The sequence below is a fragment of the Hippoglossus stenolepis genome, chromosome 1 (genome assembly GCF_022539355.2).
Source record: "Hippoglossus stenolepis isolate QCI-W04-F060 chromosome 1, HSTE1.2, whole genome shotgun sequence".
Classification (NCBI taxonomy): Eukaryota; Metazoa; Chordata; class Actinopteri; order Pleuronectiformes; family Pleuronectidae; genus Hippoglossus; species Hippoglossus stenolepis.
The window spans coordinates 8,584,585-8,605,156 of NC_061483.1; the positions used below are offsets into that span (position 1 = coordinate 8,584,585).

At 38.9% G+C, this 20,572-nt stretch overlaps 2 protein-coding genes across 3 annotated transcripts; one reads left to right on the forward strand and one right to left on the reverse strand.

Moving 5' to 3' along the window:
• The first annotated feature begins 14 nt into the window (after positions 1 to 14).
• On the forward strand, positions 15 to 14,851 carry ace2 (angiotensin I converting enzyme 2). 2 transcript variants are annotated; one of them, XM_035162457.2, is made up of 20 exons: positions 15 to 353; positions 1,647 to 1,779; positions 4,599 to 4,727; positions 4,817 to 4,975; positions 5,098 to 5,191; positions 6,310 to 6,453; positions 6,662 to 6,777; positions 7,470 to 7,575; positions 8,599 to 8,696; positions 9,289 to 9,461; positions 10,693 to 10,919; positions 11,484 to 11,628; positions 11,821 to 11,919; positions 12,341 to 12,463; positions 12,580 to 12,758; positions 13,125 to 13,183; positions 13,335 to 13,432; positions 13,524 to 13,640; positions 14,000 to 14,194; positions 14,283 to 14,851. In XM_035162457.2, exons 3-20 carry the CDS (start codon positions 4,659 to 4,661, stop codon positions 14,383 to 14,385), a joined length of 2,304 nt encoding a protein of 767 aa, XP_035018348.2. In that variant the 5' UTR covers positions 15 to 353; positions 1,647 to 1,779; positions 4,599 to 4,658; the 3' UTR covers positions 14,386 to 14,851. The 2 variants fall into 2 exon arrangements, with proteins under 2 accessions (XP_035018348.2, XP_047196906.1); XM_047340950.1 differs by lacking the exon at positions 15 to 353 and having other exon boundaries at positions 1,314 to 1,779.
• Positions 14,852 to 14,949: 98 nt separating this feature from the next.
• Positions 14,950 to 19,133, reverse strand: il1fma (interleukin-1 family member A). Its single transcript, XM_035162476.2, has 7 exons — positions 19,014 to 19,133; positions 18,783 to 18,895; positions 18,156 to 18,252; positions 17,298 to 17,661; positions 17,008 to 17,133; positions 16,728 to 16,858; positions 14,950 to 16,052 (listed from the first exon to the last, which is right to left on the reverse strand). The coding sequence occupies exons 1-7, from the start codon at positions 19,023 to 19,025 to the stop codon at positions 15,831 to 15,833; spliced, it is 1,065 nt and encodes a 354-aa protein (XP_035018367.2). The 5' UTR covers positions 19,026 to 19,133; the 3' UTR covers positions 14,950 to 15,830.
• Between the last annotated feature and the right edge of the window lie 1,439 nt (positions 19,134 to 20,572).

The window sequence follows — 20,572 nt, forward strand, 5'->3', positions numbered from 1 at the left end:
AGTCTGCGATCATGGGTTGCCTCCGTGCGAGCGTCAAGCCTCACGCTGCGCAAAGGACGCACCGCTGCAACGTTTCCAAATAAGAGCATTGGTGGAGTAGAGCTGCAGGAGAGGGGGTGCAGAATTCATCATTGAGGACAAAACAGCAAACAGCATCATGCAGATTATTCCCACAATGTTCAGCTTCAAATATTTCAAATGTTTTCAGTACACAGTCTGCAGATCTTTGACCTTTATTTTCCAAGTGTGTCCTTGTGTTTCCGGTGCTGCTGTGGCGGTTTCCCGGGGATTGTCGCAGCTCGTCTCAGTGGCCTGAGCAGCGAGAGGCTGAGAGGATGAGAGAGGAGACTGAGGTAAAACCCGGAGATGTGCACATGTGGGGCCGGAACCGAACCCCCCACAACTTTCTCATCATGTCAGGAGCGTTTTATTACAAGACGGTGATTAGTTCAGACTTTTATATTTGACCCCTGATGTAGTAAATAAATTAGCTCTATGAGGAAAATGTGATGAATTTCCCTTCATCCTCATCACGATCTACTGTTGCAGCTCTGGATCAGTGGAGGTTCAGTGTGATCCTTTCTTACAGGAGCAGAACTTCGATTTAGGAATTTCAGGTAGTTGATGATGGAATTGCAACTTGACCACAAGTCTGTATAATTTAATTAGTCAGAATGATCTTGAAATATAATGATTCTGAAGACTTATCTACGATGGCCCTGAAGTGCAAAACACAACGACAAATCACAACACAAAACGACAAATTACAAAACTGTCCTAACTTATTACACGAATGTACCTGCTATCGGACAAGGCTTGTTGCTTATTGTATAGATGCACTGTCCATGTGTTCTATGATTTGTTGTTGTGTTTTCTCATTTGCTGTTGTGTTGTTTTTTATTTGCCATCATGTTTTCAATTGATATTGTGTTTTCTTATTTGTTGTCGTGTTTTCTTATTTATAATTGTGTTTTTTTTATTGGCTGTTGCGTTGTGTTTTCTTTCTCAACATTTCACCCAAATCTTAAAAGACCAAAATACATTTTTATAGACAAGAGCTGAGACATGGGGGCGAACAATATTAAACAGTTAAAAGCAATTAGAAAGCAATAACATTACAAAATAAAACCTACGGAAACACATGACATGATAAACTTGGAATAAAGCCCACTTCACTGTACACTGTGTATCCTCTAAATAGAATAGAATAGAATAGAATGACAAACTGTGGGCTTCTAGGAACAGCTCACCTACAGCAAGAACCTCTACTTAGTGAACAGATCTCTTTTTTTCTGCTGAATGTGAGTTTCCAGAATGCTAAGCCTGGCTGTTGTCTCATCCATTCACCGTGATTAGCCTATAGCCTCCAGGCTCAGTCTCTATATAGACATGTCGGCTGTAAACTTGCTGCTGCAGCAAATCTGAGGCAGCGCAGATTGACAGTAACCTATCATGGGCCTCACTCCGAGCCGGAGACAAGCGGGCTGCATACTGTAAAAAACCTTCTGCACACACATCCCAGCAAATAAATCGTGGAGTGATTCATTCAGAATAAGTCGACCTGCGACCATTAACCCCCGTCACGATGAATGTGAAAGGCCTGTTGATCTTTGCTTTAGATCTAATGAGTATTCATGTGTTGCCAGGGGGCGTTTTCCTCAGTGTCCTGGACGAGTTCACCAAGTAACACGGAAGTATCGACTCTACTCAGTCGTCAAGTGAGTAGTGGTGGAAAGTAACTAAGTAGATTCACTCAACTACTTCAACTACACGTTTAAGGTACTTGTTCTTTATTTGAGTTTCATTCTTTACATGTTCACACTCACACATGTCAAAGATAATCGTTGTTCTTTGCTTCTTATTCATTACAGTTATGTGATAGTTACAGTGGGTTTAGTTCTTACCTCCGTTTGTTTTGGATTAGCATGAATCTAGGTGGAAGGTTTGGAGCAGGGAAGAAACCAATACAATTTTTGACGTGGATCTAGATCAGGGGGAATCCAGGAATTTATTTTTCACTTGCGTTAACATCATGAGATTGTGAAGGCTTTTTCAATATTTTCCTTGATTTCTCAAAGAATAATTCATGGGTCTTTATGCAAAAATCAGGCACGTTTGTAGGACTGATATCGATTAGTGTGTTAAATTTGGTGCAAATGAAAATCTAGATCTAGTGATTTTTAAATGTGTTTTCTAGTTTGTATATTAATTCTACTCTATATGTCCACACTCACACATTTCAAAGATGAACCTTGTACTTTGCTTCTGATTCATTACATGTATATGACATTAAGAGTTGCTGGTTATCTTGCTCATTATATCGCATTGCTGAGTTTAGGCAGTGATGCACCGAACAAGAACAGTTTATTTTTTATCAGGAGTATCAGTTACAGATGCTTTTAATGTACATATGTGTTGTATAACATTAAGATAAACTTGAAAAAGTGTGAACCTATCCTTTAATGAGCACGGTTATTCCAACTCTTTCCACAGGGAGGCACTGTTGCTTCAAGTTAATGTTGCCATGGATGTTCTGCAGGTGCTTTGAGTTTATTTGATCTTGTACAACAAGTATAAACTCTATAGACAGTATAAACTAAGTATTTACATTATATAGTGATTGAGGCAGAAGAAAAGGTTTTTATTTGCCTGCCTATATTTTTATCAAATAAAACGACCCTCCAGAAATTTACAGAGAAAAAATAATATTTACACTCGTTGCCTTCAAAAATAGTTTTGTTAATCACTCTTTTAAAAATCAAAAGGGAAATTACAAATTTTAAAATCTATATTGGTATTGTTCCACATCTCTGTTTGATTCCTTTGAGTCTGGGGGGGACTTTGATTTAGCTCTGAACATTATTTGTATTCTTTTATACCAAATGATTATATTTCATAGCATCACAATACTAAGATCATAATAGCCGGTCTTCATAATAATATGTATTTGCACTGATATAAATAATTGATCAGGATAACTGTGACCCACAAACAAAAAGAAATGTATAAATACCTAAAGACCAAACTTTCGTCTGAGCACTGATGCATTTTCAAAAGAAGTAAAGTGTTCAACTGAGGCGAGTGTATAAAGCAATGTTTCCTGATCTGAAGTCACGTTGCTGCTGTGGATGCAATAACAACTCTGATTCTTTTTTTATTGTTTGTATTTTATTGATGTGTTAGTAGATTATTGATTAATTAGTTGCAGAGAGAGAGAGAGAGAGAGAGCGAGAGAGAGACTATTAAGCAACCTGTTGTTAGTAAAAAAATTAATAAACTTTGTCCTCGTGGCTGATTTCTTATCAGTGTTGCATGACTTGCACATTATTTGTTGCTCGGAAATCCACAGCCACATGATAAGAAGGTTGGATTTTCGCACTATTGTTTCCTGTTTGCTTGACATTTTCACCTCAAAAGGTCACGTTTCTGTTATAAAAGACACTTTTTGGAGCTGAGATTATTTTTTTTTTCTTTCCAAACTTTAGTGATGATAATAACTTTATTTACATTTAAAACGTGGAAGAAAATAAAGACTTAAAAGCTAATAAAATAGAAAAAATTTGAGATAAAATGAGATAATAATAAAAAAACTTTTATAACTACAGTGGAACACTGTAGAGTAAATACATCTATCACAGTCACCTTATTAAACCCAATTTAAATTCACTAGAATTGGATTTTACACACTCATAAATCAGTTTAGTAAAAAAATAAATAATAATAATAATCAAGAGCCATTAATTATTCTCAAAGAAATCAGTAAAAATGTTGAAAAAACTCACAATGTTTGAGAAAATGAAAAGAATTTTGTTTCTGGATCCGCACTCTGATCTAGATCCACACTAAAATTTAAAGGGTTCTTTCTTAACCCATACTACATCCTTCCACCAAGTTTCATGTTAACCCATCCAGTAGTTTTTTGCGTTATTTTATTCAGAAACAACGGGAAAAATCGACGGGGCTGAAAACGTAACCTCTTTGGCAGTGGTAACAAATTCTGCCTTTCGAGAAAATGCCATTAAAAAAGAAAATAGATTCAGTAAGAAATCAGAGTTTATTGTTTTGCATTCAAAAGAAACAAGGAATAGAAAGTATATTGTCCATGTTTTGCTCATAATTTATTGTTTTTGGTAAATTGCCGTCATATAAAGTTTATTTCCACTGGATTCACTCACAACATGTGGTCGTCTTGATTCGTTGCTTTTCATTTAACCAAAAGGTTTTGAATTTTGTTCTCATGTTAACATGTTTACAACCAACAGAAGAATGAATAGAGCTCATTCTACACAACTGACTGACTGAACATCTCTCACAGGAGATTAAGTGTCGATTTGCAACTGATAATCTTTCAAAGTATAACGCACAGTTTCAGTGGAGACGCTCAATGTTCTTTCTGTAAATGAAAACTCAGATACACCCTCGGTTATGGCTCTGGCGTCCAAAGGCCAAGGCGGCACAGAAGGTTGTTGAAACTGTATAACAGTAGTGTCCCACCTTCTCAGAGTTAGTGTGTGTGTGTGGACAGAGCTGAAGCCATGACGGTGTCAGCTCGGATTCTTGTAACGTTGCTGGCCTTGTCCTGCTTCGTCTCTGCTCAGGACCTGGAGAATAACGTGAGGGAGTTTCTGCAGAGGTTCGACAAAGAGGCCACGCACCGCATGTACAATTACTCTCTGGCATCATGGGCCTACAACACGGACATCTCGAAGGAGAACTCGGACAAGCTGGTAAGCACCGGGAGAAACATCCTGAAGTTTCCCAAAGATACAGATGCAGTGACATCATTTTTGAATCACCTTGTTTTCACTCCCTGCAGTCACAAGAGGGGCAAATCTGGGGCCGTTTTTACACTCAGATGTCAGAAGAGTCCCTGAAATTCCCCATCGACCAGATCAAAGATCCAGAAATCAAACTGCAGCTCATCTCCCTTCAGGACAAAGGCTCCGGCGCTCTGTCCCAGGACAAGGCCGCACACGTGAGACTGCTGCTCGACCTTAATGTCTTATTTTACAAACATTCGTTCAAGCTGTTAAAAGCCGCAGTGACTCTTATTCTGTCACCAGTGTGTTCGTTTCAGTTTACATTCTTCTTTTGCAGCTGAGTAAAGTCATGAGTGAGATGAGTACAATCTACAGCACCGCCACAGTGTGTCTGATGGACGACCCCCTGAACTGTCAGACTTTGGAGCCAGGTACGCTCGGTTAATAAAAACGTTTATGGCTACGTGGCTGCCTGCTGCTGTCAGCCAGTGGAAATAGAGCAGTTTATAATTAACACTGTCACTGAGAAAAGGAAAGTGGCTTTTCTTAAAGTGTTTGAGTTGATACTTTATTTCATTATGGGAATTATGTTACTGTGATTTTTAATCCTTTGAATTTAAACTCTGACAGCAGCAAAACAGGATCACAGCTACATGGTGGAAAGAAACAAGTGTGATGTTGAGATACCTGTCTTGAGTATTTTGATAATTTTATGCTAATTTATATTTATACTCTATTCAATTTTAGAGTTGAAATATTATTATTATAATAACCGACATCTTAAGTTGGTTTTCATATCGATATTTTACATCTAAAGAATCAAGGTGCTGAGATTAAGTCTTAACTGATGGTGGACGGTAATTTTAGTGTTGTGACCCCTCACAAAAAATCCATACATGCTCAGGTTCATCACATGTCTATGAATTGTTAGCAGGTTTCAACAAAGACAGATTTGCCTTTAAACGTCTCGGATGGTTTAGGGTTAGATAAGGTAACTGTTAAATAACTGCTCAAGAGCCAGTGAGGTCAAATTATCCAATTTGTCACCACAACAACAAATTGAAAAATTAATATTGATTTGTAGGTAGATTTCATTTCAACAGATCTTAAAATGACTTTAAATTGTAACAGAGCATTTTGTTAATGTTGTATACACTCTTTATTTTCTTCATTTAACTTTCATTTAACCAGGAAGGTCCCATTGAGATACAGTATCTCTTCTTTCAATGAGTCCTGGTCAAGTTGACAAGTTTGAAATATTAAATATAAGAAGGGACAAATTACACACACACACACAAATAGATTAAAAACAAAGAACATACATAAAAACAGGAATTAAGTAATTATTGAAATTAAAAAGCACATGTTGAAAGCAATGACATTGTTCTATGAAAACTAATATTAACTATTATCATTTTTAAAGATTATTTTACTCACTTTCTAACATACAGTGGGGGAAGAAGTACTGAGATATTTCACTTTACCTTCACTTGAGAATATAAAGACAAACATTTACCTGAGATCGTCACTGACTTGCCTCTGTTCACAGGCCTGGAGCACGTGATGTTCAACAGCCGAGACTACGCCGAGCGCCTGCACGTGTGGGAGGGCTGGAGGAGGGAGGTGGGGAAGAGGATGAGGCCCCTGTACGAAGATTATGTGGATCTGAAGAACGAAGCTTCCAAACTAAACGGTGAGACGTTCAAAAGAGAAATATCTTGTCTAGTATATATTATATAGCACTTATATCTGTACTTGTACTCCTGAATGGGAGGACGGGTGACACAAGGACATATAATAATAATAAGGATAATAAAAACTCCAGAAAAAAACTTTTGTTAAAAACATAATTATTTTTACACTTTCTTAATCTTTTTCCCTCCGACTCTTGACACTTTCAGGTTTTGAAGACTACGGATCTTACTGGAGATACAACTATGAGACGATCGAGGAGGATCCTCAATACAAGTACACAAGAGACCAGCTCATGGGAGACGTGCGTTCAATATACAAAGAGGTACGTCCAGTGTCCGTCCATGTCTGCTGCTGTGGCTCTGTGATGGATGTTGTGTAAAAATAGTTATCAAGCTACTATGCCAGGGTTTGTGATGTCACAAACCTCATCAACCAATCCTGGCAACTTGTGGGTGGGGCTCAGCAGCTGGAAAGGTTCATTTTAAGACAAACCTATTGAATCTGATATTTTGAGGAACAAAGAAGAGTTTTAGAGGGCGTAATAATAACATGCTGGCCAATTAAAATTTATGTCTGAAACACAAAAAATTCCTCCTCTCTGTCCTTAATTAATTTTCACACTCTAGACGACTGGCTTGAAATAATAATTCTAGGTTTGAACTTGATGAGAAGCAACGTTACTACAGGTAACTTAATTCAATCCAAATATCCCAGAACAGTGTGTTAAATATGAAGAGGACAAAGGAAAGATATCCTCGTTTATCCGACTGTTATTCAAGATTTTCGGTAGAAAGTGGAACTTTTTGCTTCTTTTTGCTTCTCGCTATGCAAACTTTGTGTATTTCCTTCTGTACGTAACCTACTTTTTCAGAAGATGGTATATTTTTATGATCACTACATCTATCTCTTCTATGACCAAATTGACATTTACATTAAAATATATTTTTTGGAATGTATATTTGACATAAATTCAAAACTGGATAAATATAATGGAGACTAACTGTTTTTTCTTAGATCCTGCCATTATACAAGGAGCTGCATGCCTATGTGAGATCCAGGCTCATTGAGGTCTACCCAGGACACATTGATGCAAAAGGACCTCTGCCAGCCCACCTGCTGGGTAGGATGAGGATTTCCATTTTCAGAATAATGTCACAGGCTTAAAACTGGAAACATGAATCCTTCGGATATCACCGTTCTTTATTTCCCCTCTTTTTTTAATCTAATAATTATTGTCTTTTGCTGTAACTTGTTGATTTGTGGCAGAAATGCATCCCAGTTAGAAAACAAACATCACATAGTCAACAGCTTCATGAGAGACATATTTCTTGAAATATTCTTATATTGATATATGACTAAAGAAATAAAAAAAAAACACCCTCACAATGTTGGAGAAAGTGAAAAAAATCCTGTATCCACCCCTTCGATCTGATTGGCCCTAAAATTGAATGGGTTCATTAAGTTTTGTAAAAAAAAATCCTACAATTACACAAACAAACAAAATGATCTTACAGGATGTGAAACGCTGCAGTTAAGAATTGTATATGTTAATATCACATCATAAATAAAACAGCTGTAGAGCAGAGAGATTCAAAATGTTCATGTACGTGTTCAGATCCAGTCGAGAACTGAAGTATGTCTCCCTCTGTTGTCCAGCAGCTCGTATCACTGCCCCCGTTTGTGTTGGATTGAAGGGAATGAAAAAGTGTGTGAAATTAACTTTAAACTTGTTTTTTAAATGTGTGAGTTGATTATATTTTAGAGACATTACTCTGATCTCCGGGGAAATAATATAAACACTGTTACGGAGGGGAAAAAGAAATGCATCAGATGTAATCTAATGCATAGTGAGCTCTTCCAAAACAGGGGTTTCCAAACCTTTTCGCCCTCGACCCCCACGTCTCAGTGTTTCCTGGGGTTAGCTTGGTGGTTCTGTAGTTTAATCTGCAACTGATGCTTTTGCTAATTTAATTCAATCACCTCAGGATACATGTGCGGAAAAAGGAAATCTAAAAGCTGGTGACATTTGTTGTATTTCCTTGGTTTTATTTTAAATGTAACTACTGTCTGTTAATTCTTTGTATTATGGCTAAAATACACTATTTGGTAAGGAGAAAACTAACCTGTTGTGTTGATTATCCAGGTGACATGTGGGGAAGATTCTGGACCAACCTGTACCCTCTGACTGTCCCCTACCCTGACAAACCAGGTATTGATGTCAGTGAGACTATGGTGAAGCAGGTACGTCACAATTTAAATGGTCTGTAATTGTACAGTGTTTTTCTAGTCAATGTGCATCTATGTGCAGCACTTCCTCTATCAAATATCACATTCAGTATTTTGCCCAAGGACCCTTTGGCATGTAGAATGGGGGAGACTGGGATTGAACCGCCAACCTCCTGGTTATTGGATGACCCGCTTTACCTCCTGACCCACAGCCTGTTTTACGTATTATATTTTAAATAACAGTAGATAGGTATACATGTGGATCATATCTTTAATGTGGTGCATTAAATGAAACAGAAAAAGAAAGTACTCTATCTATCTCTCAGGAGGTAGAGAGGGCCGCCCACGAACCACAAAGTCGGTGGTTCATTCCCAGGTTACTCCAGTTTGCATTCCAAAGTGTCCTTAGGCAAGATACTGAACCCCAAATTGGCTCTGACAGCTGTGCCGGCAGTGTATGAATAGTGCACTGCGTATGGAGGAGTTGTAGGAATGTGTGTGTGAATGAGTGAATGCGACTTGTACTGTAATGTGCTTTGAGTGGTCAATAAGACGAAAGCCCTATATAAATAAAAGCCCATTTACCAAATGTCAACTGAAATTTCAGGGCTGGAGTGAAATTCGTCTTTTCAAAGAAGCAGAGAAGTTCTTCATGTCCGTGGGCCTGTACGAGATGTTTCCGAACTTCTGGAACGCCTCGATGCTGGTGAAGCCTGAGGACGGACGCAAGGTGGTGTGTCACCCCACAGCCTGGGACATGGGGAACAAGGAAGACTTTAGGTACTTTTTTTATATTAATGCACATATTTTACATGAAGTACAATCTTGAGACTAAAACGCTGGGGGAAGTTCACAGCACAATAGAAAAAACAGGAAAAAAAACAGAATGAAGTTCAAGAAATTATAAGATAGAAGATGACTAATGACTAATTAAATTTTTTTGCCATCATAACCTGAAATAACCCCAATCAGCAACAGTCACTCGACTCTCCGAGGGGCCGTTCTTGCTGCACATCGTTGTAAACCTTGTTAATTATTAACACAAGTATATTAATATTTTATTTTGTAGATCATAGATATGATAGTAGTGTAATATCATTATCATAATTATAATTATATTGTTAGACAAACACAATGTTAACCATTCACCACACACTCTCACACACACACACACACACACACAGGGTATCTTAAAGGTTCTGTGTGAAGAAGTTAGTGACATCTAGTGGTGAAGTTGCATGTTGCAATTGAACATCCCTCACCTCACCCTCCCCTTCCAAACATGACAGAGAACTTGTGGTGGCCTTCAGTTGTTATAAAAACTCAAAGGGTATTTAGTTTGTCCAATCTGGGCTACTGTAAAAAACATGGTGGCCTCCGTACAGAGGACCCGCTCCTAATGTAAATATAAAATATTTAAATATAAAGGGCCCATTCCAGGGTAAAGAAAACAACAATTCATACAATTTAGATGAAACACACTAGTGAAACATCACAAGGAGTATTTTATATTCAATTTCTGCCAATAGATCCCTTTCACCTAAATCGTACACACTGGACCTTTAAACACAAGCGCCTCCTTTTATGAAGAACACGAGATCCATAAAGATGAACTTACTGGAACAATTGTGTTGATTAATTTCTGAGTCCTTCTGATAAAGAAAGCCAAGGTCTTAATGTTGTCAAACATTAATGATTATGCCCCAACATGAGCTATTCTGCAGGATCAAGTGTCTGTGGCAAGGTTTGTTCAACAGGTTTTAAAATACAACTCTTCAGTTAAAATGACTGAATAAAACTTATTCTGCCTGAAACCATGTTACTTCACCTGTGTCCACAGACCAGAACTTGATTATTTTATATATTTTATTGGGCCTTGGTGAATGTGACTCATCAGTAACTTGTTATTGAGGGTGTTTTATTGGTGCAGTAGATCTGATATGGTATCATGTCATGTCTGCATCAGACTTCATAACCGCTGACATCAACACTTCTCCCGTGATGTGTTCAGGATCAAAATGTGCACCAAGGTCAACATGGAAGACTTCCTCACTGTGCACCACGAGATGGGCCACAACCAATACCAGATGGCCTACCGCAACCTGTCCTACCTCCTGAGGGACGGAGCCAACGAGGGGTTCCACGAGGCTGTCGGAGAAATCATGTCCCTTTCTGCTGCAACGCCCAAACACCTGCAGAGCCTGGGCCTCCTGCCTGCTGACTTCACTTATGATAAAGGTAAAATTGAGAGATGTAGAAAACACTGTCAGTTATTGACTAACCCTCCAAAACATTAAAGCTGCTATAATCAATAGTTATATAAGAAAATTAGACAAGTGAACCCATAGAGAATAATCACAGACTCGGCGACTCCTGTCAAATGTATGGAGCTTTTCTAGTATCTCTCAGCTGATTGTTTTGGTTTTCTGGAAACTTTTAGCATGTTTCCAGCAGCAGGCAGCTGTTTTCAACAAAAAACAAAAAACAGAGACATATAAAAACACTTTAGAGCACATACCCCTGTTAGGGCCAAACTTTCCCTTTAAATTCAATCTCTGGGAAATATGGAAAAATTTCAAAAAACATCCAATCTCAAAAAAATGGATCTGCCCCCTGATCAGGATCCGCACCAACGTTTAACGGCTCTGCAGGATGCCCACTGAAACATCCCAAGAAGAATACTATTCCTCTGTTTTCTTTTTAGACAGAGCTCAGAGCTACGCCACTCAAACGACATTGAGACCAGAAACACACGTCTCTCCATCCAGCTCTCACTCTGTTTTCAACGTTTCGTCCTTGCAGAAACAGAGATCAACTTCCTGCTCAAGCAGGCGCTCGCCATCGTGGCCACACTGCCGTTCACCTACATGCTGGAGGAGTGGAGGTGGCAGGTGTTCGCAGGGAACATCTCCAAGGACGAATGGATGCAGCGGTGGTGGGAGATGAAGTAAGCAGAGAGCCGTCTGTAAATAATTCACTAGTTTTCAACGTTTACAGGTAAATTATATATAAAATCGACATCACTGTAATTAAAAGTGGACATGCTGCAGACGAGTAAAGTCGTATTTTGTGTTGCGTAAACTTGGCGGCTGCTTCACTGTGACAGCGTCAGTCAGGGCTGACTGTGTTGTCTTTACAGGAGGGAGATGGTGGGGGTGGTGGAGCCGGTGCCGAGAGATGAGACTTACTGTGACCCTCCTGCTCTGTTCCATGTGTCTGGAGACTACTCCTTCATCAGGTGATTCTCCATAACAATACATATATAACTGCTAACTCCAGCACCCTCTCTGGAGAAAAAAATTAATATTTTCTCTAAAGAAAAGATCATAGTGCTCTCTTGATTTTTTAAATAATCAAACAAACCAGTGGAACATGTTCTGTCATAAAACATCGCCCACGTGTGTGTGTGTGTGTTTGAATGTTAGAGGTGAGTAAAAGGAATCTTTATAAATTAATTTATTGATAATGATATCATATTTAATAATAGTTAATATAGTACAAAGTCATTGCTTTCAACATGTGGTTTCTATTTACCATCGCTTCGTATGTTTTTATGTATGTAATTTGTTTTTAATCTGTGTGTGTGTGTGTGTGTGTGTGTGTGTGTGTGTGTGTGTGTGTGTGTGTGTGTGTGTGTGTCTCACTGGCGGTGAATACAGGTACTTCACCAGAACCATCTACCAGTTTCAGTTCCAAAAAGCTCTCTGCGATGCTGCTGGTCACACTGGTGCCTTGTCTTCATGTGACATTACCAATTCTACCACAGCAGGAACCAAGCTGAGGTATGAACAACTTCCTTCCTTTAGTTCTTTTGCTCTATCACATTATATTAGGCTGTCGTACGACGCAGGGATATAAGCATCAGTAATTTATCATCATCATCCATGTTTTCCACCAGGGACATGTTGGAGCTGGGGAGGTCCCAGTCCTGGACCAGGGCCTTGCACACGATATCTGGTGATGTCAAGATGGACGCCCGCCCCCTGCTGGATTATTTTGCAACACTTCACGAGTGGCTGAAGGCAGACAACCAGAAACACAACAGGATGGTCGGCTGGGTGCCAGCAATAGATCCATGTGAGTGCAAAAGATTAATATCACAATATGATAAAACATACAAAAACAAAAAACTAAATGTGGTTGACATAGTTAGGCATTTATCATTTTTATACTGTTATGCGTGTTAGAGATGCTGGTGGGTCGTGTTTGGTTCCTTTGGACAGAGGGATGCTAACTGTTTGCAAAGCTAAGCTAACTATCTCATAGCTGGAACTTAGTATAAATTGTGTTTACACGAAAGTGGAATTCATCTTTATCTTTCCTTCCCCTCTGTTCTTTGTTTTCCTGCACGGCAAATGTATTTGTCATTACTGAGTGTACTGTTTATGTCATGTCATGTTTATGTGATGTTTATTTATATCATCTAATTACCTTTATTTACAGTTTCCAAGTATGCCATCAAAGTACGAATAAGTTTGAAGGCCGCCATGGGGGACGACGCTGTGAGTATTATTAATCATTATAAATATTGTTGTTTGACGTGTTATTACTGTAGGGTTACATGATTATTACACATGAAATGAAAGTAATTGAAATGTATCTGCAGTGTGTTTGGTATCTTGGCAAACATTCATGTACCATAATGTGTTTCAGTATTCCTGGAACGACAACGAGCTGTACCTGTTCAAGGCCAACATTGCCTACGCTCTGAGGCAGTACTACGAACAAAAGAACGAGACACTTCTCTTCATGTCAGTATTAACTGCGTCAGCCTCAGAGTAAAACGTTTTTTTCTTCCTTTGCCACATCTGTCTGAGGGCTTTTCTCTGTTTGCACCTGCAGGTCAGAGAATGTCCTCACCCACGACGTGACTGAGAGAATCTCCTTCTACATTATGGTCACCAACCCGGTGAATACCTCTGTGTACATCCCAAAGAGTGACTTGGAGGCTGCCATCCGGTGAGGCACCAGAAAATAATGAAAACTTTGTACGGACCAGACGATGAGTCGAGCACAGTTACAACTGGAATGGCACTCATACCTCCTACAAGGCACAACAGTCCCCTTATGAACCCACATTTAATTTCACTAGATCAAATTTTTTGGGGACTTGCACCAAATTGCAATTTTCATCAAGATCCACGAATTATTCTCTGAGATATTAACAAAAATGAAAAATGCTCTTTCTCGCAATGTTAAAGAAAGTCTCTTAGTCAGGCTTTTATCAAATTTGTAGCAGAAGGATTTGAGTGTGACCTTTCCCTGAAGACATCTAATAGCGATGAGAAATAATAAACCTGTGTTGATATTGATCCCAGGTTATCCAGAGGGCGAATCAACGATGCCTTCCAATTGGATGACAGGACGCTGGACTTCCAGGGTATCCCAGCAACACTGGCCCCTCCTGTGCAGCAGCCAGTGGAGGTGTGGCTGGTGGTGTTTGGGGTGGTCATGGGAACCGTGGTGCTCCTGGGCACCTACCTCATCATCTCCGGTGTCAGAGAACGTAAAAGGTAAGATTGGCCTCGAGACTCATTTCCCGGGATGTTGGACCATTTACTGTGAGACTGTGAGATGTGGTGTGTCTCCGTGTGTTTGCAGGAAATCTGAAAAGCCAGCCATGGAGAATCCGTACGAAGCAGACAACGAGGGGCAAACCAACAAAGCCTTCGAGGAGAATGATGATGAACAAACTGGATTCTGATTCCACACAGACCAGAGGGAGGGTTTCCTCAGCGCTCATCGACAGTGGACTCAGAGTCACCGTCCAAGAATAAGAAATACAAATTATTTTATAAGGCCTTTCCCTCTTTTACCGATCTCTCATCAAACAACAACATGACAAAATGTGAATATGTGTAAAGGTTGTGTTTGTCTGAAATTCTGACCCTCACTGTTATTGTACAGTCAATACCCGTGTAAGAAAAAGAAAAGTACTCCTAATTGCAGTAAAGTTAGCATATTTACTATAGTTCAAGTAGTGCGCTATAATGAGTCAAAACGTCATAAATATAAGGTACATACAAAATAAGATAAAAGGAAAATAGAAATGTTGTATTTTCAGTTTTATGATTTGTAGAACATTATATTTGTATAATTCATCCTATTCTACTTTATTTCTTACCTCTGTTATGTGGAAATTCAGATATTTTCAGTCTAAGTCAAATTAATGGCGGAATTTATTTATGTTTGTGCTTCTATTTGAATTCATGTATATACTTTATGTCATATAATTAGAAAATACTAAATGAATAAAATGATTATCACATTGCCTGTTTAAATATATTTATATATATATTTAGTTACATACACAAAAAGTTCACTTTAAACAACACACTGCCCTACAACAAAAAATGTTGTTGAAGTCTGGACCAAACATATACACACATACAATTAGATTGTGTTTCCTTTCAACTTCACATAGTTGTAAGAATAATATCTATGCACCACTGCAATTACAGAATTTGACACAGTGACATTTGGTTCTGTTACTGGACCAGTGGCTCAAACAAAGGAACTCCTCAAATGTTTTTCTTTATTCTAATGTCACCTTCAAGTCCCAAATAAAAGTCACAAGATAATTTTGTATGTTTAAAGGAGACATATAATTCTGATATTCAGGTTGACTAATTTGAGGTATTACATGCGCTGATGTTCACTTTCCTCTCACTGTCGATTGCTGCAGCTCCTCTTTTCAGCCTCTGTCTGAAACACTTGGTTTTAGCTGCTGTCTCTTTAAGGCCTCCCTCCCAATTAAGCTCAGTCTGCTCTAATTGGTCAACCGTTTTCTGGGGGTATGTCAGACTAGCTGCTAAACAGGGATTATGCAAATGTTGGATATCATGATGTCACATGACACGATGAAGTGGAAGTATCGGCTGGACTACTGACAAGACGCTTCGGGAGCTTCGGGAGCTTCAGGAGCTTCAGGAGCTTCAGGAGCTTCAGGAGCTTCAGGAGCTTCAGGAGCTTCAGGAGCTTCAGGAGCTTCAGGAGCAGGGTTTTCTGTGGGAGCTCCCTTTGATGCAGACTTTGGGCATTTTGACTTTGCAGAACTTTTACATCCCCAAAAAAACAATAAAGCACACAAGTAAAAAGAATAATATGTCTCCTGTAAATGACTTGACTGAGAAGACAAAGACGTCCCCATCATTTCTGAATGATGAAGATGAATGTGTGGTCCTGCTCGCTTCCATCCATGGTTCTCATTCTCACTGGTGAGTCCGAGTTGAGGATTTGGATGAACCATCCGAGGTGCAGCGCTGACTCAAACTTGGTGTGTGCTGTCGAGTCAGAATTCATGTAGAAGAGGAAGGACAGTTTGCTCTCATCGGTCGTGGAAATCCGGCTCAGACTCCGTTTTTCGCACGTCTACAACGACAAAAGTGTGGATGACTTTGCTTTTGGGTATCAGAATTGTCCAAATCAACTTAATCAACTTTAAATAAATTAAAAACACAAAAAATTCCCTTATTGGTTTTAACATCACTTGACTCTGACTTCTCCTGAAACTGTTGAATGTCAGTTGTTCAATCAGTCAATTATTTTAGTCCAGACCATGGACTATGTATAAAAATCTCCACTTCCTCCCACTACACAGACATTAAACCAAAGCATTGAATTAATAATTAAAACCCAAATTTGCAGGAAATTGGTACTCGGGCATATATCACTGTGATCAGATCTACTGAAATGACAGAAAACATGTAGTTGGCTTTTTAGTTACGTCCAATGACACAAAGGAGGCAGGATTTCGGGCCTATACTGCAGCCAGCCACCGGAGGGAGCAGTCATGTCGTCCATCTCTAAATAGAGTACGGTCCAGACTATTCCATGAAAGTTTCATGAGTATTTTATGATATTTAATCTCTTTAGGATTAAGTCCGGGTCAATTTTCTGCCTGTGTATATTTACAATATATATATATATATATATTACATTTTTGTTCATACAAAGTACTCTATCATTATTACTTTACCCATGACATACCCATGCACCTACAAAATGACTGTGTGACAGGATGATGAATGACATGAATTCTGTTACCTCCACTTGTAGAAACACCCTCTCTTCCTCCTTGTTGCACTTGAGGAAGGAGCTGGAGCCGGTGATGTTTAGAACCACTGGTATTCCTCTGAAAGTCACGTTTGACTTGTAGTAGTAGATGGTCATATTCTCTGAACACACACACACACACAAAAACATGTAAAAAACTGTTTATTAGTCCATTCCCCCAACACAGAGAATCATCATTATTTTCGGGATTAAATAAATTAAACTGGAATCATTCAGGTGATTATTTGTGTTGCTGCTGTGGAAGACAAACCTGGATTGGGTGAAGCGTAGATGGATTTCTGTGAGCACAAGGTTCTCAGGTAATTGTGGGTGGCCACATGCTTGATTGAAGCGTTCAACCCTTGAACCTGACTGAAATTGCTGCTTCTTCTTGGAACTGAAAGTAACACAGGGTTTTTATAATTGTACATCCTCTGTGTATATATACTGCATTATTAGATTATGATTGAAGATTATGTGTTTGAGGAGAGGAGAGGAGAGGAGAGGAGAGGAGAGGAGAGGAGAGGAGAGAGAGGAGAGGAGCGACTAAAACGTACTCACCAAGTGTCACTGTGCTGGACTCAGAGACTATGACAACATCGTTAAAGTTACATCCTTCCCCATCACATCCCTGACAGGAACTCTCGGAGCTGCACCCCCGCCCTGCCACCATGGAGATGTTGGTTTGTGTCATGGTAACGATGAGCATGTCCCTCTTCTCCCCGATCTCCTCACTTTCACCTTGACCAGCATCCCCCTCTGGACACCCTTTCTCACTTTCTTCTCCCACTTCATTCTCCTCCTCCCTCCTCATCTCCATGCAGAAACTGAGCATTGTGGATTCCTTAGAAACTGGATATAAAGTGTTGTCGTCGCCGGGCGGCAGCTCCTCGAGCTTCTTCTTCTTTCTCTGCTTGTGCACCATCTAAAGAATAGAGAGAATCAATTTAAATTGTAGTCTCACTTATTAAGGAATTATTGTGGTGTGTAGAAAACACAATATAACAAAAAGGAGCAGTCAAGGAAGAGGTGCGGAGATGGCATCTGAGGCAGAACAACGAGGTTGGAAAGCAATAATCCGCCCAGTGGAGGTTAACTCCAGGGGCTTTATTGCTCAAAGAGTTCGGTATCCATGGAGAAGCCCTGCACCAGACTGTGGCCAATGGCGATGGATCAAGAGGAAAGACCCCAACTAGACCTCAAGAGGTCAGGTCTCACACACCCAGGTCTGATCAGTCTATAGTGGGGCTGCCTTACCAGAGGGCATCATGTGATTCAAAGGCTGCATGTTGAGTGACAGCAGAATTGCTTTCATGCGACACTGCGTCCTGGAGATGCTTTGGTTTTCATCCACCCCCGACTCAAACAGAACAGAGTCTCAAACAGACACTCTGAAGACTATCAGTGTGGAAGACTCACCAGAATCGGATTCCCCTCAGCTAAGATCTCTGCCAACTCCTCCGGTGTGAGATCCTGCAGATCCACACCGTTTATCTGCATCAGCCTGTCCCCTCTCCTGCACGTGTTTGTGATAAATGACACATAGAAGAGCAGTTGAAATTAGTTTGCTTCAGGTGTAATTGACATTGTTAAGTATGAGTCATTACAAAGTGGTATAATATGTTCTGCTGAGTGGTTTATGTTTTATTTTGAAGTCCTCTTTGACCTTGTTTTTGGGCCATATTATTATTATAATCAACATTTATGACTGGACAGTTTCTACTATTTGCTTTTTATGTTCTTTCTATGTTTTGTTTAAACATCACTATCACATCAGCTTTTTTCATTAGATTGTTTGTTTGAGGTTTTTTTGTGATGTTCAGTTGCTTGCATTCATCTTGACATTTATTTTGACCCCTTACAAGTGAGCATTCTGTGGTCCGGGTTATAAATACAATAATTCTTGAATTATATATATATATATATATATATATATAATAATATGTGCTTTTTTTGTGCTATATGTGCTCACAATAAAATGTGTCAGTCAGTGAGAACATTTTGATTTGAGTGAATGTATAAAAAAACAAACAGTTTGACTTTTACCTGACAAACATTTTCTTCCCAATCCGATTCTTGTACACGTTTTCCACATCATACTGGTGCTTTCCTTCATTGACCTGGTGGATGATGAGCACACCTCCATTCACAGAAGAGTCCTGAGGATTAGAGTAAGACAAACAAACTTCTCATGAACGAGGAGCTTCACAGTCAAATCTTTTAAAATGCACATCACAAATCGTATGGTGTTAGAGGTAGTTGGATTCTGTCACCCACAGTCTGATCCATGGTGCCGGAAGTGTTCGCTGCTTGTGATGCCAAAGACTGAAGCCAGCACCAGTCATGGTGGCAGACTTTAAAAACCCTCTGTGTTTCTGTGCTTCTGCTTTGCGTGAACAGAAGGGGAAGTGTGAGTGAAGGGCCGCTGAGACGAACAGGCACAGGGAACTGGAGTCAGAAGAGGAAGTGAATAAAGCTGAGGAGATCTTTGATAAAAAGATTACACACCTTTGTTGGGGAACAAGAGAAGTGGGATTAATAAAAAAATTTTTATCGGCAACAGAGGCCTGACTTATTAACTGGCTCCTTCATTTTTTTTTTTTTACTGTGATATTTTGGTTTGGATATAAAACTTCATAAGATTGGCAGTTTTTGTATCTGGGATATTTTGGGCAATTAAGTACTTTTGTCTTTGCCCACTTCCTTTCAGTCTATCTATCCTTCTATCTACCTTCTATCTATCCTTCTATCTATCTATCTATCTATCTATCTATCTATCTATCTATCTATCTATCTATCTATCTATCTATCTATCTATCTATCTATCTATCTTATCTATCCTTTATCTATCCATCTATCTATCTATCTATCCTTCTATCTATCCATCTATCTATCTATCTCCATCTATCTATCTATCTATCTATCTATCTATCTATCTATCTATCTATCTATCCATCTATCTATCTATTCATCTATCTATCTATCTATCTATCTATCTATCTATCCTTCTATCTATCTATCTATCTTCTATCTATCTATCTATCTATCTATCTATCTTATCTATCTATCTATCTATCTATCTATCTATCTATCTATCTCTCTATCTATTCTATCTATCTATCTATCTATCTATCTATCTATCTATCTATCTATCTATCTATCTATCTATCTATCTATATATCCTTCTATCTATGTATCTATCCTTCTATCTATCCTTCTATCTATCCTTCTGTCTATCTATCTATCTATCCTTCTATCTATATATCTATCCTTCTATCTATCCTTCTATCTATCCTTTTATCTATCTATCTATCTATCCTTCTATCTATCCTTTTATCTATCTATCTATCCTTCTATCTATCCTTCTATCTATCTATCTATCTATCTTTTTATCTATCTATCTATCCTTCTACTTCTATCTATCTATCTATCTATCTTATCTATCTATCTATCTATCTATCTATCTATCTATCTGTCTGTCTGTCTGTCTGTCTGTCTGTCTGTCTGTCTGTCTGTCTGTCTGTCTGTCTGTCTGTCTATCTATCTGTCTGTCCTCTATCTATCTATCTATCTATCTATCTATCTATCTATCTATCCATCCATGAACAGACAGAAGAGGAAATAACAACCACTGTCAGTTTTAAAGTACGTCATCATGGGAACTACTGCAAGAGAATTACTTCCTCTTTGACAGAGTGAACAATATAAATCTGTACTGTTTACCTCTTTTAATAAAACGTATCTAATGACTAATGGAATGGATGATTAACGGTTCCTCACAAGCTGTCATCATCCGTTTGCTGCATTTTGTGACCTCACTTGTGGTTTTTTAAAAA